Raw genomic sequence first — 25,168 nt, forward strand, 5'->3', positions numbered from 1 at the left:
CTAGTATACGAATGGACTTTGGGAGCCCATTCCACATAGAGGGATACTCTCTCAGCCTAGACACATCCAGGGGGCCTAGGCCCTGCCCCAAATGATAGGACAGACTTTGAAGACTTCCCATGGAAGGCCTCAGCCTCCCTAGGGAGCAGAAAGGGGTTGGGATACGGGGTGGGGGCAGGGGAGGATGGGAGGGTTCAGGAACTGGGATTGACATGTAAAACAACCTTGTTTCAAATTTAAATTTAAAAAAAAATTCAAAAATTTTTTTAAAAAAGAAAGAAATCCAGTCCACAAAGCAACAACAACAAAATGGCATAACTAGTCCCAATTTATAGAGAAGACATTAAGGGTAGAGAAGTTGATCATGGCCATACACTAAATCCTACATGCCTGCTCTCCCTCCTTCACTGTGCTGTCCCAAAACACATAAGTCTAGTGTGTGTATCTGCTAGGGCAGCCATAACAAAGCAACACAGACTGGATCAATTAAATAACAGAAGCAATTTTAATTCTCACAGTTCAGCAGAATGGAAGCCCAAAAACAAGTGTATCCGGTTGATCTGTCCTAAGCTGGCAGATTGCCACCTCTTGCTGTGTCCTCACCCAGTGTTTCCTCTGTCAATGAACACTGCTAGGGTATTCCACTATAGCTACAGTATTCCAATCTAACCCTCTGGGCCCTGTTGAGCTTCTATGGCCTCTTTACAAGTGTGGTCATGCGTGTGCATTGTTTGTATAACATGCACATATTTGCAGATGAGTGCAGAGGTTAGAGGTCAATCTCAAATGTCATTCCTGGGTGCTGCTCACCTTGACTTTTGAAACAGTGTTGCCTGGTTGACCACTAAGCCCCAGGGATGACCCGTCTCACTCCCACCCCACCTCCAAGCGCTGTGTAAGCCATCTGGTAGACTCTGAGCACCAAGCTCTCGAATCCTCATATTTTCACAGCAAGCACTTCATACCTGAGCTGTCTCCCGAGCGCCTTTTGCCACCTCTTTAAGGGCTCTATCTCCATAGACAATCACAATGGAATCAGAGCTTCCAAAGAAATGAATTTGAGGAGGGATACAATTTAGTCCATAACATCCCAATTCAGGGTTTCTTAATTACGTCTCTGCAGTACTCACCTCTTGTCTCAAGTTTTAGTTTGTGCAGTTTCATTGACCCACAGTAAATTGTGACCTGAAAACTTTATATGGCAAGTCACAGAAACATACTACCCAGAAGTTATAAACTGCATGCCCTTCTCAAGACCACCTTTCTTCACCCTGTGTGGGACATGAATCGTGCCAGCGTACCCATGCTGAACCTCATAGTACAGCCTGCCCTCTGGTTCGACAGCCAGGGACTCAGCCTACCGCAGTTAAATACTATTTGGAAGGAAAGTGATATTCGACCGAACACATACAGAATTATTTTCTTGCTATATTCCCTAAATAGTACAAAGAATTTCACCCCCTGGTGACTAAGAATTCAAATACATAAGCCTATGAGGGCTGTTCTTATTCAAATTGACGGGTTTAAACTTTGCCACTTTTACAACTGAATTTGGGTTTCAGTTCTCTGAGAGGGACAAACAGGTGTCTCTCCAAACAGAAGGCATTTATAAACAAATTACATTCAGGGTCAAGGGAGAGAGCATGAACAAGGCCTGAGTCAGCCCCACAGTGTCTCAAGGACAGTTCCCGCAACCCCTTTGAAACTTACCCAAGTATTCCAAAGATAAAACGTCAACCAATTAAAAGTATCCTAGTGTAACTGCTGCTTGCTTAACCAATTATGTTTCAGAGGACCTAAATGTTCCTTACATTCCCCTAGCTGTGCTTAAAGGGAGCCTGCACACTCTTCTCTGGGTCGTCGACATTTTGTACTGGTGAACGACCCCTCATGCATGCTGGAATATTAATAAACACTCCTTGTTCTTGCATACAATTTAAGTCTGGGGTCTTCCTTTAGCCTTTCCTGAGACCCCTGCAAAATCACCACACACAGGAAGCCAGCCATTGGTGCAAGCTCTCCCTGAGAAGGTGAATTAGCTGCTGTTGCTGCTGCTGCCGCCGCCGCCCATGAACAGCAAGCTGCAGTTCCTTCCATGTTATAATGCAGCCTCACACACACCAGAGACTCTGAGGAGTCTCTAGGCTGTTGGTGCCAGTGTGGAGCTGCATGAGGCAGCTGTCTGAACTAAAGCTGCTGAGTTTTCTGCTTCTCCCACGTTGACAGCCATTTTGGACTATCTGAACTATCCCATCTTCCAGTTGTACAAGCCAATCTTACAGATCCCTCTGATACACACACACATACACACACACTCACACACACACTGCTGGTTCTGTACCTCTAGAGGACACTGAGGATGTGGGGGTGCTCTAGCCTCACCCACCCCAGCAAATGGGTACCCTTACTTTTCAGGAAGGGCTACCCTTACTTTTCAGACAAGGAGAGCACAGCCACCATGAGTGAGGGGCTCAGCAGCACAACACAGATGTGGGGGACCCTGAGTGGGAGAAGAGAATGCTCCCAAACACCTGCTGCTGTCCTCTGAAGTGGCGCTCACCCTACTCACTCCAGGGAAGCAAGACCTTCCATGCCCAGTTCCTTGACTTCTTCCCCAGGCTCCACATCATTTAAACACCAATGTAAGAAGGCTGTAGCCCACACTGTTTACTCCTTAGTCCTTTTCCTTGCCTGGCCCATCATGTTGTCACCCTCTGAAAAATCCAAAACTCTACTCTGCTTATAGCCAGATGGCTTTCACACATTGTGTGACAAGTTCCAGCAACTTATCCATTCCTGTCACCTTGGGGGAAGAGGGGGCCAATCCGTGCTTCATGCTGCCTCAAAGAAAGAAATCTGGCAAGATATTCCAAACCTAGCAGCCATATCAGGCCAAACAGGCCAAGACAAGCTGCTCAGATCTCAGCTCCACCTGAATTCAGGGCAAAGGCAGCTTGAAAGAACGCTTTACCTGAGTTTGCTTTGTAGTCAAGCTTCAATAAGTGAGCCTTGTGTGGGGAGGTTGCTTTACATTCTTCCCTCTTTTGAATGTGAGCAGATAAACAGGAACATCTATGACTTAGATTTAAGTCTAGGCCAACTAGTTCCCAGATGATCAAATTCTCCACCTCAACCAGGGTAGTGAAGAGCTAGGCAGGGGGGACATAATCCTATTATGTTAATAGGAGTGATGGTGAACTTTCAAATGAAACTAAAGGCAGGGAACCTGGAGCACTGATAAATTGTTGGGTGATGCCTTCACTTTACAGGGATTTGCTTCAAACAGTTGGGAGGAGGCTGCCACAAGGAACAGGGATCCCAACAAGGATGAAGGCAAGGTGGTGCCAGGGCATTGCTAAGAAAAACTTAAAAAGTAAACCAGAAACACCTGGTGTAGAGTAGCCTGAGAAGAAAAGAGAGTGTAAGGGTCAGGCCAGACTTCTGCCTTGTCTTATCTTGAACTTCTACAACAATGAGGGGTATAAGAGAGGCATCTACCGAGGCCAATTCCTGCTCTACAAACTTCCAAACACAATCGAATCCGTAGTGGGACGTGGCTGAGAGAGATGGAGCAGGAAGAAAGGCAAAGAAATTTCTAGAAGCTGACTTAAAATGAGCAAAGGGGACTGACAGTTTCAGAGAAAAACAAATGTTCTAAAAAAAACAACAACAAAAAAAAAGTACTGAGTTTGTTTTCATGAATATTTGCTGAATTCTGATTCTACTGCCAAACAGTAAAGTCAATGCTAAAGAGATGGATCCTGCTACAGCTTGTAAGATACATAGGGCTGGCATCATCATATGCTATGGCACGCACACCCATGTACATCATGCAAGATGCACAAGGTGTAGGACCAGAGAATGGGGGAGAGGGAGGAGGAGAAGGATGTATGGGGATGGGGGCGTGTGGCAAGGCCCCAGAGAGGTCAGCTTGAAGACAAGAAACAAGCAAACAAAAGATACAGATAGAAAAGCCCTGAAAGATAAGCTAGAACAGAAATTAGTCCAGAACATGATGAAATTAGAGCAGACAAAAAGCAGGGTCCCTCACAGAAAATGCAGGGATCCTAACGAGCTGTATCATCTCCTGGTATAATGTCCTTGGGCTCTGCTGTCCTTGGACAGTCACCTGAAGAGGCAGGTGAGACAGGGTGAGGTTTCTGAGAAGTGTTTCAATACTATAGAATTATTGGTTCCCAAGGTATCCTTTGTGAATAAAATGTACTTGATATCATTTTCTCTTTGTTAGATATTTTTCTATGAATCAACACTGAGTGTTGGACTTCTAGGCAACACAGATGTGTGACTGCAGCTTAGTCCTGATGAGTGACATCTTCCAGCAAGGTGACTCATGGGAATCTGCAATAACAAAGGACATGTGTAAAAGGAAGAGGCTCCTGCCCTGTCATCAAGAAGACATGCACTTGACCCTGCCCATGGGGTCCTGACACAAGCGAAGCACCTAGCACAATGTCTGCCACACAGTAAGCACCCAATTCGTCTTTGATGTGGTCATGTGACTTGAGGTACAAATATTATCTAAACAGACAACCTAGGTGTCATTCTCCAGAAATGAGCAGCATGCTCACACACACTATAAAAGCTCTGCGTATCTGAATGCTAAAAGATGCCATTGCTCTAAACACCATATCACATAGACAACAAACACACACACACACACACACACACACACACACACACACACACAAACACACACACAACCTCACTGGAAAACAAAAAAGACAATACCTGCTCAAGCTCACTGTTCCACAGTACCCAGCTAGTTGGCCCAGCTCTCAAAGGCCAGGAATTGTCTAATATGAGACATGCTATAAGGAGTAAGGTTTTTTTGCCCGCTGCTGGTCTTGTCCCACCGCCGTGCCAGCCCCAAATAATACACAGAGAGATGCTATATTTGATATAATGCTATTGGTCAGTTACTTGTTTATCAGCTAGCTCTGCCTTAAGTATTAACCCATTTTTGTTAATCTATGTATTTCCACATGGTCTCATCTTACTGGAGAGCCAGCTGGTGTCCTGCTCTCTCCAAACTCTCCATCTTGACTCTTCCTTACTACTTCCTCAAATCCTCCTTGTCTCCTAGTCCTGCCTATCTTTCTTTCCTATTGGCCAACAGTGCTTTATTCATTAACCAGTATGAGAAACGTATTTACAGAATGACATCTCCCATCAACATGCCGTTTATCTTTGACTTTTTAATAACCCACTTTTCCACAGTCTCATCCCCTGAGAGTAACCTCCAGGATGGATCTGGTTTCCCACTTGGAAATAGAATTTTAACTCACTGCTCAATATCCAAACCCAGGTTCTGCATTTTCTCTTTATAATGGTTCATTTTATGCTCCTTAGGACATAGATTAGTAAGTAGAGAAGATGCCTGGTCAAACAGGGTGAATTAAATTTGCTAAGAAAATGAAATCACAGGGCAAAGTAACCTATGCATTCATGAATACAATTTGTGTGCATGTGTCTGGTTTGAAGGAATATGCATTAAAATGCCTGGGAAAATATTTTCCAAAACTGATAATGGTTTGGTTTTATATATTTAAATGTACATGTTCACATTTTAGAAGTTTTCCACAGCAAAAGTATGCTATTGGTGTAATATGAAGGATATTATCACTCCCTACTTTCTTGAGAAAAGGCCTGACACAATTATAGACTTTTTAAGAGATGGGACGAGAGGAACTCTCAAAGCCTATAAAGGAAAAGAGAAGCCTTATTCAGGCACAAGATGCAGCCACCACACCAAGAGGGATCACTAATAAAGAAAATGCTTTTTAAAACAGGAATTATACTATTAATCAGAGGGGAAGTTTTTACTTAAAACCCAGAAGTTTCTCTGGATTAAGTGTATAAATCATATATGAAGGAAAAAGGAACTATATAGCAAACCTCCAGCATTCTGTCTATATCAGCAAGCAGAACTTTCCTTCCAAAACACATGCAAGGACAAAGAACTGTCGTCCATGACCCATCTGATGGCATGTGGGTGGCAGAGCCTCAGTCACAGAAAGCATCAAAGGTCATGCGCCCCAAAATGGACCTATCACACATAAGCACTTGCACATGTAAAGGCACCTGTCATCTTGAGAATTTTTCACCAATATGTTGACATAAACGTTGACCTGAAACAACTTCTCTTAAGGTTGCCTTCAGAACTAGGTTACAACCTAGTCACATGCAGAAAAGAAATTACATGCAACCCTTCCTTATTTTGCTTTTGGCCACTAGAGGGTGGATTCTACCTACGATCTAAGCTGGCTACAGAGAGGGAGGGGTTTCTTTAAAATTTAATCATAGAGGCACCATAAAAGAAGATGTCTTTTATGAAAAGAATTTATGGTGCCAGAAGTAAGGATCAACCCACCAAACTGCACTTATATAATATAATATAATATAAATATTATAATATATATTTCTATGTTGTAAACATAAATGCATATTACATACAAATGCATATAATATGTATATATGTAAACACAAATTGTGAAGTATTAAGGCATGGGATCATTTTTTAAAAAGAACTAATTGCTTTTCATTTATTTCACAATTGACTGTTCACTTTAATTTCCTGCTTTACCAATGGATTAAGAAACCTAATACTAAAATCTGAAATCTGAAATGCTCCAAATGTTTAAACTAATCTCAGAATCATCGTGATAGCACAAGTCGAAAATTTCTCACCTAACCTAGTGATGGGTTACAGGCAAAGTACACAAAATTATTACAAAAATATTGCATAAAGTCACCTCTGGTCTACTATGGAAGTTAAGTATGGAAATAAATTATCTTTTATATTTATACTGGGGTTTCATACTCAAGATTTATCATTATGTATCTTCAAATATTCCAAAACTGAAATCCAAATCATATTTAGTCCCAAGAATTTCGGGTAGGTGCTACTCAGCCCGTATATATACCCTGGTGTGTCTGCGCTCAATGAACTGAGGATTTGTTATAATGCATGTTCCTAGGTCCTTCTGAGACTCCGAAACTCTCAGGGTGGGGCCCAGACCTCTCGGTATACAGTGCATTCTCACCTCTCCACCACCTAGGCTCACCTGTGAAGAGAGTGTCTATGAATGGCGTGCATAGCAGGTTACCTGCATGCTTGACTGTGAGGGATTGCCTTCATTAAGGTAAGTGATGGATACAGGAAGACCCAGCCCACTGCGGGCCACATCAGATCCGAGTGAAGCCACATGAGTGCTCTGCATCCCTTCCTTTCTCTTTTGCCGGTGGCTGTGATGTGACCTGCTGTCTTAGCCTTCTCCTTGGTGGTGTCTGTAATCTGCAACTGGGAGCTAAAACAAACCATTTCTCCCTCAAGTTGCTTTTTATGAGTTTATTTTATCAGAGTAACAGGGATGCAACAACAGGTTTCATACATGCCTAATCAGAATGAGAAGAAACTAGCCCAGATTCAGATTCAGATGCATAGTATGAACAATTCAACTTTGTTGAGCCCAGAAAAACCTCCCTCTTTCTCTTCTCTCCTCTCTCTTCTCTCTTCTCTCTTCTCTCTTCTCTCCTCTCTCTCTCTCTCTCTCTCTCTCTCTCTCTCTCTCTCTCTCTCTCTCTCTCTCTCTCTCAGAATACTGTCAGGAAATTCCAAACTAAGGCAGTCAGTTTAACAAACCCCAAATTCAGAAACATTCTGTGACAAACTTGTGGCATTCCCTAAGCTCTGTCAGAAGTGGCCTTTTTGATATACAGTTTGATGCCACAGAACTATGAGACAGAAAATCCAGGTCATTCTAGTGCATGGAATCTATAATATTGACCATGATTTTTTTTCCTTCTGAATACACTGCTTGCCTGTCAATTAACTTGGTACATTCAGGGACACGATGAAATCTATGCCCCTCTACATATATAGTCATTGCCATTCTCAGATAGATATGTGGGGTCAAAATATGATCAAATACCGGAGAAACTTCTCTCACTTTTTATAGACGTTTTTCTTACTATGCCCCTCCCAGCTTGGCTACCATCCCAAATAGCTAGAAACTCAGATGGGCTGGACCTGGTTTTCTGAGGCACAGCTTTGGCTATCGTTGAGATATTTCAGCCAACAAAATGTCCTTTGAGGTAATTGGATGAGAAAGAAAATTTTAAAATGTAAATAAACTGGTACTGAAACTCAACAGCTTGATTCACCCTGACTTCTGTTCCATTTGCCAATATTGAATTAAAGATGCACAAGAAATCGCGTGTCAGAAGTCATAAAGCAAGACAGCTCAAAGTGATGTCATTATTTGCTGACTCTGGGGAGAATGTGCTTGGTACTCTATAATAGAGAGAATGAAACTTGTTGGGAAGAAAGCTAGGGACGAGGTGCAACCCGAGCAGTTAAAAGGGGAGAAAGGGAAATGGTTCCAGAACTCCCATTAGCCTCGTCTCAGTGTGGCCTCCTCTCCTGAGTAACCAAAAAGCAGGGGCTTTTTTCTTCCTTTCTCCTTACATTTCCTCTCATAGAGAAACTATTATTCAAGGTTGTGATAGCTGTGTGCATGTGTACACTGAGTGTGACCATGCAAGTAGCGCAGGCAAACAGAACATTTGCAAACAACTGATGCAGCAGCCTTTACAGAGTCATGGGGGACAGGGAGGCAGCCAGGTGACAGCCAAAGGCATGTGCCATCAAGCTTGATGACTGGAGTTTGACCTCCAGGACCCACATAGTAGAAGAAGAACACTGACCTCAAATACTTGCTTCTGCTGTGGCACACAGGCCTCCATACACAGAATAAGTAAATAAATGCAATCTTACATTTTATTTTAAAAATGAAAGGTGCATGTATATTATGCCTAGTCCTCTGTTGCTGCTCTGGGTACCCAGCTGTCAAAAGAAGATGCCAGCACTGAAGATGATGCAAATTGAGAAAAATGTGGTCCTGCCCCACCCCCATCACTCCAGCTAACAGCCAAACAATATAAGTGAGATCACTCAGGACCAGCTGACTTGCCAATGAACTGCAAAAGCAAATGTGGGTACAGCCCCTGCTGAGCAGACCAAAGAGTCCAGCTAAGCCCTCCCCAAGACGTCCCACAGGATCCCCAAGATGTCCCATAGGATTATAAATAGTAAACGGTTGTTTTCATCCAGCAAGTTTCTCCGTGGTTTGCTATGCAGTGATAACTAATACAAAGGTTTCATTTCTAGAAACAATGCCTAACTTAAAGAAGTCAGACCACCTGGATAAATAAGCTTTCAGGTGCCAGAGAACTGGTAGGAAAGGAAATTTTAGGGAGTGGTAAAAAGCTTTTCCAAAACCACAGCCCTGGGTACCACTTTCTCCTTAGTCCAGACCACGTTAGCTGCTGTTTCTCCAGACCCAAGTGATGTGACAGACTTTGAGGATCCCGCATAGAAGGCTTCACCCTTTCTATAGAGCAGAAGAGGGATGGGATGGGGGTCGGTGGGAGGCATGGGAGAATGGGAAGGAGAAAGAACTGGGATTGATACATAAAATAAGATTGTTTCTCATTTAAATTAAAAAGAAAAAGAAAAAAAGAAATCTTTAAAAATAAAACAAGCTGGAGCAAAGTCCAGGAAGCTGGCTGACCTTCCAGAGGACCTGAGTTCAAGTCCCACACCCATAGGGCAGCTCACAACCGTATGTAGCTTCAGTTCCAGGGGACCCAATGCCCTCTTTGGTCTCCATGAGCACCAGGCATGCATGATGAACACAGGCATACATTCAAGCTAAACACACACATAAATGTTCTTAAAGGGTCTGTTAGTCAACTCCCATAAAGCCAAGTTTATAAGAAATTTTAAAAAGAGGAGTGTGGTGTCACCCAGAAGGTACCGAGTGACAGGGGGAGCACATGGTACTCAAGCTGAGAGTGATCTATGATTAAAAGAAAGAAGACAGAGGCAGAGAGAAAGGGAGGGAGGGAAGAAGGGGAGAGGGAGAAGTGAAGGGGAGGAAGGAAGGGAGGAGAAAAGGAGGGAGGAAGAGAGGAAGTGGGGGAGGGAGGAGCCATGTAACAGTCTTCTCCAGGCAAATCGAGTGCTCTGAATCTTCAAAATACTGTTAAAGCATTAGTTTCCACAGTGAGCTTTCAAACTAAAAAGCAGGAGGCACAATGGCAAACAATAAGGGAAATTCAGGGAACTGTCCTCAGGTCTTAGTACAAATCCAACCTTCGAAGAATCTTCAAGCATATTGAAGGCTAGAAGGCTGGAAAAATAGGAAATGCAGAGGAACACTCCTGTTTGTTGTCTAATATGGATTCTGGAGTCAGCTAAAGTCAATCACAAGATGGATATCACCAATGACACCCACTGTTACAGGGTCTCAAATGCTGAAATGCCAAGGTCCAGAAGAGCCACTGTTATTGACAATGATGGGTGGTCATTTCTACAGAGGCCAGGTGTGGAAAGCTTGGGACATCGAAGTTGTCTCAAGGCAGAAAACTAAAAATAACAAAAGTGGGAAGAGAAAAGAATATTCCAGAGACCATGATATTCCCAGAACAGGTCCAGTCTTTAGTCAAGAACAGGGGTGTGTAATGTTGAGCAAGTATAAATTAACACGAGAGTTCCATCGCTTCCACTTCCTGCCGTCTGGACTCTAGATACCTCGGTTTCTTTAAGAGAAAACATGTCAGATGTTTAGCACAGTATATGGATGAAATAAGGTCTCAGAGATGGAACCAACCCAAGGCACAGTCAGCCTGGATTACGTCACTGACCCTCTCCACAGAGCAAGTCCATGTGGCTAACAACTCTCATGTTAGCACATCTGAGGGAGTTACAAAAACAACTAACAAGCACTTGGAAACTCCGGTTAAATTCTTCACTTTTCAGTCATGGTCATTCTTACCCCCAGAGAACGAAGGTGACAGTTTAACCCTGTTCCTTATTTATTCTGAGGCAACAGAGGCTTTGGGCCCTAATCAGCTACATTCAAGTCCTTATTTCATTCCGGTCTAGTGGAGTCAAGAGCAGAGAAATGGCAGCCTTGGCTCTCACATCATAAAGACTGGTGAATCAAGAAATACTTCCCTTACAAAGCTCTGTCCAGCCCCTGGCTCTTAACTATTCATCACCTCGGTCAGAAAATGTAATGTTCAAGACGGTGAGTAATCCTTTAACCCCTGGACAGTTTGGTATGTCCATGTAACAGGTGAGAATGTAACTGACAACTGAGTTGACAGTAGAAACTGAGCAGAGATAACATCCAGCATCTGATTGTTACATGGTTATCTTGGTGTTGTTTTGTGTTATTTCTGGAGATTGAACCTACATCTTCATACATGCTAGACAAGTGTGCTACCACTGAGCTATATCTTCAGTCCCCCTCACACTTTTTATCTTGAGACAGGATCTCAGTTGTTTGGCCAGGCAAGCCTTGAACTTACGATCTTCCTGTCTCAGCACCCCCAAATAGCACGGATGATAAGTATGTACCAGCACGCCCAGGCTATGTTTATCTTCTTATGTCTTAGACAAAATGTTGATGTGGTCTTGTTTCATCTCACTCTGCCATGGCCTCTGAGTGATGTCTAACATCATCACACTTGTCCTGATGCCCAATAGGAGTCAACAGGACGCCATGACACGTGCACTAGGCCAGCCCCTAACAACGCCAGGGTCTATCTGCAGATGACAGGCAAGCTTCAAACATCAGTGGCTGTTCTTCTCTTCCCAAGTTCTTAGTTCCACCAGCATTTCAAAGTAGAGATTTAAATTGTTTTTATTTGTGGGTATTGGGGGGGGGGGCAGAGGACGGGTTATGAAGAGTGAGGCAGGTTCCTATGGGCGAAGATGCATCTGAATAAACATGACTTCCTTTGTTTCTTCCTTTTGGGAACCAGATGATAGAAATTTGGCACCACATTTTGGAGAGTGAAACAGGAATGGATTGGGAACTTCCAGTCTATGCCTCCCATACACAATCCATACCTCTCATGAACAAGGAGCTGGACCAGATCACAGCACATCAATACAAGAACTGTCTTCATCCCAATAAACCAGAGGAAGTGCCGTTTAATAACTAGTCCTGGCTAATAAAGATAAAAATTGCACGCTGTACTTATCCTGGAATCTGAGTGTACCCAGACCCTCATTAGTGAGCCAAATGCCTTCCTGTCTTTATAGTTGTGTTAATTTCCTCGTTGCTGCTCAATTACTATGAATACTCTAACCACCAGGTCTTATCTTTATTCTGCTTCCAGGCAGTGTTCTCTGAATACTGATGTGGTCAAGCCTGAAAAATCACAGTAGGAAGCCACACCAGCTGTGTCTCACAAGCCACACAGAAGAAATGCCGTCTACCCTGAGGCAAAAAATATAGACAAGAGAAACAAAATAGTATGTGGCTCCTATAAACGTGACTTCTAAAGACAAAAGCAAAAGGGTTTTGTTTAGACGGAGCCTAATTTTACTCACTTTGCAGTCTATATCTAGATGATGTCACTGGATCACTAGCCCCTTGGTGGAGAAGAATTGGCTGGGAAATGCAGCCAATACCCTGCCCAGGTCTAGGAGCCCAATTACTGACATTGAGATGATGGTCATGAGAGACATTATTTTTAAAGTTTGTATTTGACACACATGTTTGTATGCAAGCTACTCTAATGCCTTGCACCTTCGGTTCTTTAAGATAGGTTCATCTGCAGTGGTGATTGGGAGCCCAAATCAGTGGACCATGGCTTCTTGATGGGGGAGGTCCTTTTGTGTATGTTTCTCTTATTGGATGATGAATAAAACACTGATGGACTAATGGCCAATGAGGCAGTAAGATAGGCGGGACTAGCGGGGGGTTGGGGGAGTCCTCTAGGAAAGGAAGGCAAAACAGTTGCCATGCCATGCAGCCACCTGGATAGGATAGGATGCACCAGGCACTCTCTGGTAAGGTAAGACTGCATGGAAATGCTTAGATTAGTAGAAATGAGTTAATATTTAAGACAGAGCTAGCCAAAAAGAAGCCCAAGCCACCGGCCAACAGTTTCATAATTATTATGGCATCTGCGTTTATTTGGGGCTGATGCAGCTGTGGGACCAGGCTGTCAGGAAGAACCATCTGCAACAGCTTCTGATACTGGTTATATCAGTCTCTAAAAATACCTTCTAAAAGATGCCACCATTGTACTGAGTCACAAGATGCCATGGTTCCACTTGTAATGGCCACTGTGTGCCCTTGACACATTCACGCCTAATATCCATTATCCAGCCTCTGGGAGATTTCAATTTGCATTCTCTTTTTTAAAAGAACAAGTGGCCTGTCACTTAAAACTGTCACTGGGAGGTGAACTTCAGCAATTACTCAGTAGTGACATTTTATTATTTAGTATTAAAAGGCCATCAGAAACCCTGGGAACGGTAAGCTAAAACTGAAGTGTGAACATGAAACACTTGACACACCTGATTTGCAGTAAACATTTTTTCAGATGAGAACTAATTGCCAATGTGCTATAATTTCAATCTTCTGCCATTTATGAGACAGGATCTGCTTGTCCTCTATAAAGATGATCCTGCCCACCGCTCTGCAGCCAGACACTCAATTTCACCCATTCTTACAAGATTTGACTATTATGCAAATAAGTGGTAATTACATGCTCCAAAAAAAAAATTAAGCAAGAAATTTCCCACTGACAGACCTATCATGTTCATTTCTTCACATATAAATTCCTACCAGATGTTTAAAGGCCTGTTTTCATTTCATATAAAGTCACCCAATCACCTGAGAGAATCTTCCCTCTGGATGTTGTGAATTTGATGATCAAGTCCTCATGGGATCAGTCCCAGGACCCCACTGAAGGCTATATAACAAATGAAGGTATTATGGGATAGAATATGTTTTCTATGAGTTTCAAGGATAGTACTGGACCACAGGTCACTACCAATCTAAATAGTCCAGGTGGACATAGATGGCGCCTTAACAGAGAACAGAAGGGAAAGTAAAATAGGAATGGAAGATGCAGTCCAATATGCCTCAAAAAATGCTATTGGAAACCCCATGAATGGTAAGAAAGGTTGAAAGGATAGCTCCTAACACCACACACAGAAGCTGCACTGGATCCCTCCATCCAGCTTCCTACCCAAGGAGGAAACTGAGGCCCAGGGATGCTCTCTAAATGTCTTATGTTCATAGAGAATAGATCAGGAGTATGGTCTTCCTACTGCTCCCAGATGCCTCTCCCAGAGTAGAAAGAGAAACACTGAGAGATGTATGTTGTATGTCTATGCTTAGGATAATCTCCTCCATACCTTTCTCTCTCTCTTTCTCTCTCTCTCTCTCATACACACACACCACAGAGAGACAGACAGACAGACAGAGACAGAATTGCCTTCAAATAAGTATAGTCCACTTAAAAAATTTTGAAGTACTAAATACATCAAAGATTTTAATATGTTTAAGAGAGGAATTTAAAAGAGAAAGTGGAGTTGATTTTTGATCTGTCCTGTTTGGGTCTTCTCTGTGAGGCTTGTAGAGAAAGAAGGCCCTCACAGGCAGGTAAGAGAATGTGGAGAAGCTCCTAACAGCAATAGTTCACTTCCAGTTGCCACTGAGGGTGGGAGACAACCCCACATGCTGTGTCATCTCTAGAGAACTTGGACATGGTGACTGTAGTCGTAGCAGGTGAGACCTGGTTCTGTCCAGTATAATGGCACCTTGTTCAGTCTGCATGCACCAAGCTGTTCTAAGGGTGTGCTCACAAGGTAGGGAATGGTACAGCACTGTTCTGCCTCCTTCCTAAGCATGCAACTCTGCCACACATGGGCTTGGGTTCCCACACATGAAAGCCAGGCCCAACATGCTACCATGTCAATCAAGACTCCCACAGAGAAAGATGATGAACTCAGAAAACACAGGGATATCATACAGGGAGTCAAGGATATTTCACTTCGAGTTTTACAGGGAACCCCAAATATTACTGTGATCATTAATTGCACCTGTCTGGTTAGGTAGGTGATGATATCCAGACACTTTCTCTGCATACATGTGGCCTAAAGTCATTTTCTCTTGGATGATATTAAAATACAACAGTAGTTTCTGAGTAGAGTAGATGACCATGTAATGTGGCCAGGAATCAGCCCAGCTCTTGGAGGCCTGAAGAGCAGAGACTCGGGTCCTTGCAGATGAAAGATTTTAGCTTCAAAGCACAACACGATCGTTCTGGTTTTGCAGCCTGCCAGCTTCCTCTATGGATTTTGGACTTGCCAGTCCCCACAATTGCAAGAGCCAGTTACTTAAAATAAACCTCATGTGTGTGTGTGTGTGTGTGTGTGTGTGTGTGTGTGTGTGTGTGTGTGTGTGTTCTGCTTCTCTGGAGAATCCTAACACTGTTACTGAGCAGATTAAGCAGCCCCTCCTCTGTATTGCAGAGCATGGAAGAAGCACTTGGCACGATATCAGAAAAATCAGAGAATTAAGAGTTTACATGCAAAATGCTTTGCATCACCTTTTGAAAGTCTAGCTGCATTCCCCACTACGTCTTTTGATTTGTGAGTATGAGACGTGATCTTTGGAAGTTCTGAGCCAAAGGAGTCTTAGAGGCAGAAGCATTGAGATTAGAATCTAGACTCAGGCTCTCTAATGAGTATGAGACCACAGATGGAAGTGAATCCCCAGTGGTATTCCATGTAAATGTAGCCCTGGAAGACCCAAAGATGTGACATATCCAGCTAAGAACCTAGAAAGAATGTCACCCACTTAGCAATGTCCCAAGTGTACAGTTGTTGATTCAAAATCTATTTAAACATACATACACCTTTCTTTCACTCCTTGGGGACAGGGTCACCTATCAAAATCATTAGCATATCACCAGTCACTGAAGGATGCAGAAACAACCCACTCCTTGGGGACAGGGTCACCTATCAAAATCATTAGCATATCACCAGTCACTGAAGGATGCAGAAACAACCCAAGACGTGCATTATTAGATGACTCCATCATTGTGTAAACATCACTGAGGGTGTTCTCATACCTGCTAAGGTGGCTAGGATATCCAGAGGCTATTTCAACCCTGTGGACCAGCAATGCAGATGTGTTATGTTGAGACAAAACATCCCTAAGGGGTATGTGACTGTCTCACTGTAAAGATGATGAAAGTGATATTGTGGACGGTTTTTGGAACTCAGAGGAGAGAAACTCGGTCCCTGAAGAGAGATGGAGTAACAGAGAACAGGCATCCCAGGACTAGTCATGAGTCAGTGAAAGCAAGTACTGCCTAGCCATGGTCACATGTGAGAAGTAATGGAGACATGGGCATAACAGAAATGAGAGAAAGAGCTACCCACATTTAAAAAAAAAAAAAAAAAAAGACACACGCACAAGCAGGTAGAAAGACACAAATGAGGACAAGTGTCACCTTCCAGGTTTCAAAACTGCTACAATTTAAATACCAGTATCATGAATGCAAAGTATTTGGGGGAAACAAATGATGAAGCAATTGAATATTTACAGAGGAAGCAAGGTGTAACATGGTACATGCAGAGCAGGAAAGCTAATATTAATATTGTGACTATTGTAAATAGTTGTAAATGAACTGCATTGTGCTTTCCCTGAACACTAAAATTCCATCGATTTTAAATTTCTCCCTTCTGCTTTCCTGCACTTTCTAGTTTTCTCACAGTGAATGTGAATGGCCCGCGGGTAAAAGAAACAGCATGTTTAAAGCTCCACCAAGGGTAAGGCTGACGAGTAATGAGTAGGTGGCCACAGACGAGTGGAATTCACTATGTATGTCCCACTCGGTGGGTGACCTTTGTTCAGAAGCAAAGACAAACTAAAAAGTCGTCTGGGCAAAGCTTTGCTGTCGACATGGAGAACCAACCTGGATCACAGAGGCACTTGTAGCTGGTGCCCACGCTGCGGCACGTGCCGTGAGCACACGGGCTGAGGGCACAGAAATCAACGAGCTGGGCACACGTCGGTCCTGTGAACCCTGGGCTGCAGCTGCAGGTGAAGTGCACCCCATCCACATAGCAGGTGCCATTGTTCTGGCATGGAGACGACATGCAAGGGTCTACCTTCTCTTCGCAAGCAGCACCAAAGTATCCTGAAAGAAAGCAAAGAAAGGCTTTACAATTTTAAAGCAGGGCTGGAGATGTAGCTTAGTGGGTAGAGTAAACTGCCTAACATGGACTAAGCCCCGAGTTCAATCCTCAGCACCGAGTAAACAAATATGATGGTCCAAGCCCTATAATCCTAGCACTAGGGAGGCAGAGGCAGGAGCTGTAGAAGTTCCAGGCCATCCTCCGATATAGCAAATTTTGGAGCACATGGGATAGATGAGACCCTGTCTCAAAGGACAAAAAATAGTAAAAGATTAAGACATGTTTGCATATAATAACTAGTTCAGATATGTCACAACCCACTATGACCTATAAGATTGTTTATCATAGATTTGGTAACCCTACATTAAAATATCAAATCCTGTGTTTAAGTGCTTATTGAAATAAAACATAAATTTAAAAAAATGATTGGATATACATCATACATGTAGAATATGTGCACATGGCAAGTGTAGGTTATATGCATTGTGCATGTATAATCTAAAATATGCCCAAAATAAGTAGATGATGATTACCTAAAAGTATGGTAAGATATAACACTAAATGTAAAAGAGTGACAACATGTAAAATAGTAAATAATGAAGACAGCTCACCCACCTTAATCATGTCTCCCACTCATTTTCTTGAAAACAAATAATACATTTAAGTATATAATTTCTAGATTATAATTCATTCTTCCAAAATGTACAAGTCAGTGTTTTTAATAAATGTATTCAGGTGTTTGAGCCAATGGATGAAATATGTTTATATGTATAAAAATATTTTGGGTAAAACAGCAGTCCACAGATTGGGAAAAGATCTTCACCAATCCCACATCTGACAGAGGGCTGATCTGCAAAATATACAAAGAACTCAAGAAACTAGTCAACAAAACACCAAATAACCCTATTAAAAATGGGGTACAGAACTGAAGAGAGAATTCTCAATAGAGGAAATCAAAAAGGCTGAAAGACACTTAAAGTGCTCAAAATCCTTAGCTATCAGGAAAATGCAAATCAAAACAACTCTGAGATACCATCTTACTCCTGCCAGAACAGCTAAAATTAGGAACACCAATGACAACTTATGCTGGAGAGGATATGGAGAAAGAGGAACATTCCTCCACTGCTGGTGGGAGTGCAAACTTGTACAGCCATTTTGGAGATCAGTATGGCGGTTCCTCAAGAAAATGGGAATCATCTACCACAGGACCCGGAAATCCAACTCTTAGGCATATACCCAAATGATCCACATCCATGCAACAAAGACATATGTTCAACTATGTTCATAGCAGCACTATTTGTAATAGCAAGAACCTGGAAGCAACTTAGATGCCCCTCAACCAAAGAATGGATAAAGAAGATGTGGCACATTTACACAATGGAATACTACTCTGTTGGGGGGGATGGAATCTTGAAATTTGCAGGCAAATGGATGGAACTTGAAGAAACCATCATGGATGAGGTAACCCAGTCACAAAAAGAGGAACATGGTATATACTCACTCATATATGAATTTTAGACATAGAGCAAAGGATCACCAGCCTATAATTCACGCCACCAGAGAAACTAGGATACAAGGAGGATTCTAAGAGATTCATACAAGATCCCTCACAGAAGAGGGAAGGGACAAGTTCTCCTGAGCATATTGGGAGTGGATGGAGCACTGAGTGGAGAGGAGGCTAGGAGAAAGAGAAGGGGAGGAGAGGAAAGCATGTGGGACTAGGAAGATTGAGTCAGGGGAGGAATAGACGAGAGCAAAAGAGAGAGGGATACCATAAAAGAGGGAGCCACTATAGGTATCAAGAGAAAACTGACTCTAGAGAAATGTTCAGAGACCTAGAAGACTGACCCCAACTAATAAGGCTACCAAAAATGCCCTTACCTGATAATGAGATTGGTGACTAACTTATCCACCATCATAGAGCTCTCATCTAATAGCTGATGGAAACAGAAGCAGACACCCACAGCTAAACACTGAGCTGAACTGGAATCCAAATGCAGAGAGGGAGGACAAGACCATGCTGCAGAAACACATACAGACAGCTGACCAGAACAAAGAGGAGCTAATGGGCCCCAAACTGATAGCTAGGAATCCAGCACTGGACTGACTCAGACCCCCTGAACATGGGTCTCAGTTAGAAGGCCTGGGCAGTCTAAGGGACCTCTGACAGTAGAACCAGGATGTATCCCTGGTGCATAAAAGGACTATGGGAGCACATTCCCCATGGAGGGATACTCCCTTAACCTGGAGGCAGGAGGGAGGGCCCAGTCCCTACTCCAAATGACTTGACAGATTTAGATGACACCTCCTGGAAGGCATCACCCTCCCTGTGGAGTGGGGAGAATGAGGTGGGAGGGTGGTTGGGGGGCATAGGAGGGTGGAAGAGAGGGAGGGAGGGATGGAGAGGGAACTGGGATCGATATGTAAAATAAGAAAAATAAATAAATAAAACAAAAAATATTTTGGGTAAACAAACATGATACCATCTAACTTTAGAGTGCAATGCCATTTGTAAATAGTCACTAAGCACCAGCATAAGCCACAAGATGAATGAGTCACCAAAGCATGACACTCTAAGAATGAAGACAGATTCAGAAGACCATATACCATGCCACTCGGTAGAAATGTCCAAGTAGAAAATATAGAAAGTCGATGTGTGGTTGCTGTGGCTGAGGTGTGAAGACAGACTGAGGACCATAGTCCGCTGGATTGAAGGATATGTTCAAAAGTGATCCATGCAAATAGTTGCATACCTACATGGATTTGTTAAATTGCTGAATTTTACAGTTTAGAAAAATGAATTATAACCTAGAAATTATACATGCAAGCATATTTTATGATATAATATTATGTAAAGCTGTTACATATTTTAATTTTAAATGAGATTATCAGATAAGTGTTTTGTATTGTTTCCTGTATACACAATTTGGCATTTCTCAGGCCAAAAAATAACATATACATACATACATACATACATATATATGTATACATATATATATATATATTCTTGTGTGTATACATATATATTCTTGTATATATATATATTTTATATATATGTGTGTGTATATATATACATACATATATATATATTCTGTACATGTTTTACAATGAAAAGAAGATAAGCTTCTTTTAATGCTTCAAGACTAGTTTGAAAATTCATTAAATATTTAAATTTTAGAAATAAAAGTTAAGCAACATTACTCATGCATACTTTTCTTTGATGCATACTTTTCCTTTGATATTCTACTTTCCTTATCTGTTTTAGTTTATACTTATTTATACTCACACATAATTTCTTATTGACAACTTTTATAGTTATTGTTAAGAATATACTGAATCTATAAAATCAACAAAAATAGTCCCAGATTTAACTATCTGAAGTATAACTCATAAGTGGGCATAATTGGCTTAGAATTGTTCTGAGTAGAAAATTAAATTATATACTATGGATTATCTTTACTTAATTTATTTGCAGAAAATCAAACTATCTCAAACATCTTAATTTTAGAACAAAATTATTTGTTGATATTTGGGTCTAGAAAATGCACTATGGCCATCTGAAATACTAAAGATCCAATTTGGCCTTGTGTGTGAGCTAATAAGGTAGTTCCTATTTTCTTAAACTGAAGAGATAGTTTTAAGAAGTTAAATGACCAAATCAACCCAAAAGTTGCATTCAGTCGGATGGAGGCTTAGGGATTTATCTTTTAACTTAAGGAAAAGAAAAGATGCAGCTCTTCCTCCACAGGGCTGAGACATTAGAGCTGCAGCATCCTCCAGGCACAATGGGGCTGGTGTATAGATGAACTCCCAGAGACCATGACAGCACACACAAGGCCTGCACAAGTCTAAGCCAGATAAAATCCCATCACTGAGCAGGGGGAGTGGACATGAAGTCCCACCCCTAACCAAGAAGCAATCCCCAACCCATAGTTTCTGTGGGATGGGAGATTTGTTTTCTTCAATGGAGTGGCATCAGCTAGACACCAAGGTGGACCTCACTGAAGCTCGGGAGAAATTGGGCCTTGGCCAACACAGAATGGGTTCCATATTTTTGTTTGTTTACTTGTGCTTTTTATGTTGTTTTGGTTTGGGTATTTTTAAGAGAGAAAAAGAACGCACAGTTGGATAGATAGGTAGAGTTCGATGATCTGAGAGGAGTTGGGATGGGGAAGAATATGGTCAAAATAAATTGTATGAAAATTTTTTAAAAACAAAATTAAATTATGAAACATTAATAAAATTAAAAGACACCAAAAATTGGAAAAGCCTCCCATTCTCCCATTTTACAGATTGGGAGAATTAATATTGTTAAAAATATCTACGCTGCCCAAAGTGACTTACAGGTTAATGCAATCCCCATCAAACTACATTCACAAAAAAAAAAAAAAAAAAAAAAAAAAAAAAAAAATTGAATCCCTAAAATTCATATGAAGCACAAAATACCCCACGTAGCCCAAGCATCCTGAAACTCGATGAACAAAGAACCTGACTTCTAGAAACACAACAGAACCATGGTACCCAAAACAGCATGGCACTTGGAAGCACAGTTCAATAAAACAAAGAGGAACTCTTAAAAATAAAGCCACAAACCTATAGCCAACTGACACTTGATAAAGGTACCAAAGCATTCCTGAGCAAGCTAAAGGAGAAAACTAGATATCCTCACACGGAGGACTGACACCGGCCTATTTGACCCTGTCCAAAATCAACTCAAAATGAAGACTAAGAGAACTGTGTTCAGTTGCCACCTCTGTCCAGGGCTAGCACTGAATCCCACTGGCTTGTCTTGGTGTTGAGTGGGATGCAGATACTGACGATGTCTGCTATTTGGATCTACTGTGGAGCTTGGACGCAAAAATAGTAACTCCCAAATATTAGTACTGGACAACAAGCAGCCACATTTGTATGTGACTGCCACAGGCCATGCAGATGGCACTGGAACCGATTGCAATGGAAAACACAGGAGGGGGTCCTGCAGTCAGGGTTATCAGTCCAGCTGGGAGGTTGGACACCTGAAGCATTTAGGTACAAAAGGAAGAACAAAAAAGCTACACCAGACTTTGAAACCCTTCTGGCTTTGATTAGCAAACTATTTCCTTCCATTGCTCAAGCCATCGTTATCTTCTTATTCCTATGGCATCCTTTTGTAAATGGTTCACTTCTCCCTCAGCTGCCCTGTTAATGACCTTCCTAGGAGAACACGAGCTGTCCGACCTTGGACAAAGTATCCTATTTTCAGTTCCGTTTCCTTACCTACAAAACATGGCAGTCTCTAACTAGGTGAGACTAAGTACAGTGGCCTGTGGTGCCTAATAAATACTGAATTCAACTTCCTTTAAGCTGTGGGTCTTTTACTTTGTATGTATACTCAGAGATTGTGTGAAGGGAAATGGAAGGAAGCTGGCCTGTTAGGCAATCTCTGGAACATAATCAAACTTTACATTTTCCCAGAGTTCCCAGGGCTGTATTCCTGAATGTGGCTAAGGCGCCTTCTGGATCAGGAGGTGGTCAACACAGTTCTCTAAACACATGCAGTTATATTGGGCCACCCTGAAAGGTAAAGTAGGTGATCTCTTGGGATAAAAGCTGTGGGAAGAGGTACAAGAATTGCTCAGAAAGAAATCTCTTCATAAGTTCAATAGGAATTTGTTGAAGCCATGCTTGGTCACACAAGCAGAGGTGTTCTCACCCTTCCAAGGATTTTTCTGTATTGATTCACTTAGAACTCATATAAACCCCATGAGTGCTGTTAATTCTTCATTTTCTAATAGGGAAGTAGATACAGGAAGATCAAGGACTTTTCCCTAAGGCACACAGTTAGAAAAGCCAGAGTCACATTTGAACCCAGGATTCTCAAGCCTAAGTTCTGTTGTAACATTCAGTCACACCAGGTACATAGCAAAGAATCCAGTAATGAAATAGTATCTGTCTGAATTCCCCCCACACACACACACTCTCATTGACTGTTGCTTAGCCTAATATCCATCTCCAAACTTCTGGCATTATAGAACTTCAGCTCACACAGATACATGAAATAATAATAATAATACATTTCATAGCCTCTACTACGGTGATATCTTGACCTGTCATTCTATTCTGGATAGTGAGATATAAGTGTAAATAACCTGAGGTCACATATGAAAAACTCCCTTAAGGAAGGGTTGGAATGTACCCTTTTATTTTAGTACTTTATCCCTCTCTCCTTCATACCACCTAGACTAGACACATATGGCTGAAATCTTCTTAAATTCAGTAGAAATTATCAATCCATGAACAAAACACAGGGAGCCATGCTAGCCATCCCAGTACCCAGGGGACAGTCTAAGGGATGGAGTATCCATTTTGGCTTGTGGTCTAAGAGGATACAGTTCATCAAGGCATGGTAGTAGGAGGCAGCCAATCCCAATGTGCAGACTCAGGAAGCAGAGAGGGATGTGTGCCAGTGCTCAATACGTTCTCTGGCTTCTTTCCCCCTCTTATTTAGATTGGGTTATCAAACCATGTTCAGTGTGGATCTTTCTACATCATACTCACTGTGGCGTATGAACCTACATACACAGGACAACAAATGGAATATATCTCTGTGGAGTACTGTATCATAAATAGTAAAAAATAAATGAATAAATAAGAATAACTAGTAAACAGTAGTACTGCAGAGAACTTCATAATCTCTTGCTCTCTACACCATTCTTAGCTATGGTCATCTGGGTTAATCACCACAGTAAAAAGAAGCTCCACTGATGGGATTTGAGAAATGAAATAATCTATGGCTATAACAATCAGTAAGTCTTTAGGAATTGGTTTTATACTGTGTTCTTTTAGGAGTAAAAGTAGCAGTTTCTCCCTAGGACCTAGAATCTATCTACCCACGGGCTCTTTCTTAGCCCAGATAATGATGCCAGGAATGGGTTGCACCTTGTGGAGCAGCCCTCCTTAATTCCAATCAAAAAGTGGTTGATTACTCCCATGACATGCATGCCACTATTGTACCAGTAATCCTTTCTTTCCATGCTGGTACTGCCTGATGGTGCAGCCTGGTGAATGGTTCGAGTAACACCTGGGGCTCTTTCTAATACTTCCCTTTGTGAACCCCCATGTCCAGGCCATCAATCGAAGTATCATGTAGCTGCCATTGCCAAAACATATTCTGAACTCAAGTACCTTGCCTCTGCTCCCCAGCTACCACCCCAAAGTCGTATTTCTTCCTTGACATGTTTCCTTGGGCAAGACTCCTTGGTCTAACTTAACCCTACAACCAAATCCCCACAATTTGTGAAACTAGCTTTCATAAAATACCCATGTTATCACCCTTCTAATCATCTTTAGAATATTCTAAATACCGGACATCCTTCCCGTGGGCATCATGTCCTGTGTGCATTAAGTCTGCCATCCAGTCTGAGCTTCATTCTCTAGCAGCCAGCCCCAGTGGCTTCCATTCAGTTCCCAGAGATAGTACAGTAGGCTAATCCTAGAACCTGGCTACCTTCCTGGAAGTTCTTGCTAGTTCCCCGGATGTGTGTTTTCTCTCTTTCTCTCCACCTCCTCCTATCTGTAGTATGTCCATGTTCATGTGGATGTGCCCGTGTGTGTGTGTGTGTGTGTGTGTGTGTGTGTTTTATATACATGTGTGTGAAAACCATGGGTCAAAACTAAGTATCTTCTTCTATGGCTTTCGACCATATTTTTTGAGACAGTCTCTCACTGAATCTGGATCTCATCTACTCAGCCCGGTTTGCTGCCCAACAAGCTCGAAGGACCCACCTGCCTCCACCATACCATACCCCGGATCAGCTAACAGATCCTCACTATGGCGCCCAGCTTTTACATGGGTGTTATGAACCCTTCCTAGGATCCTCATGCTTGTGTGATTGGCATTTGGCTGACTGAGTCATCTCCTCAGCCCCTTTGTGTTCTCATTCTTGCCACACATATGGCTCTCCTGATGACTCCAGCGTAGTAGAATTTCTATCACAACACCCCACTCGCTATTTTCATAGCATTTTTTCTATTCCAAATAACACAGCCATGTACCGGCTTACCTGCCTTCTGTCTTTCCCCCCTCAATGAGACCAGGGTCGTTCAGGAGAAGAAAAACACTGGCTCCCTTATTGCCAAGTCTCAGCA

General features: G+C 42.2%; 1 protein-coding gene across 1 annotated transcript in view; it reads right to left on the reverse strand.

The window, feature by feature from the left end:
* Nucleotides 1-25,168, reverse strand: part of Dner (delta/notch like EGF repeat containing) — a 272,217-nt gene that overhangs the window by 42,048 nt on the left and 205,001 nt on the right. The window contains exon 8 of the mRNA XM_051190607.1: nt 16,819-17,043. Coding sequence (XP_051046564.1) covers nt 16,819-17,043 — 225 coding nt within the window. The remainder of the gene's footprint in view (nt 1-16,818; nt 17,044-25,168) is intronic.

This window comes from Phodopus roborovskii, unplaced genomic scaffold (assembly GCF_943737965.1).
Source record: "Phodopus roborovskii unplaced genomic scaffold, PHOROB, whole genome shotgun sequence".
Classification (NCBI taxonomy): domain Eukaryota; kingdom Metazoa; phylum Chordata; class Mammalia; order Rodentia; family Cricetidae; genus Phodopus; species Phodopus roborovskii.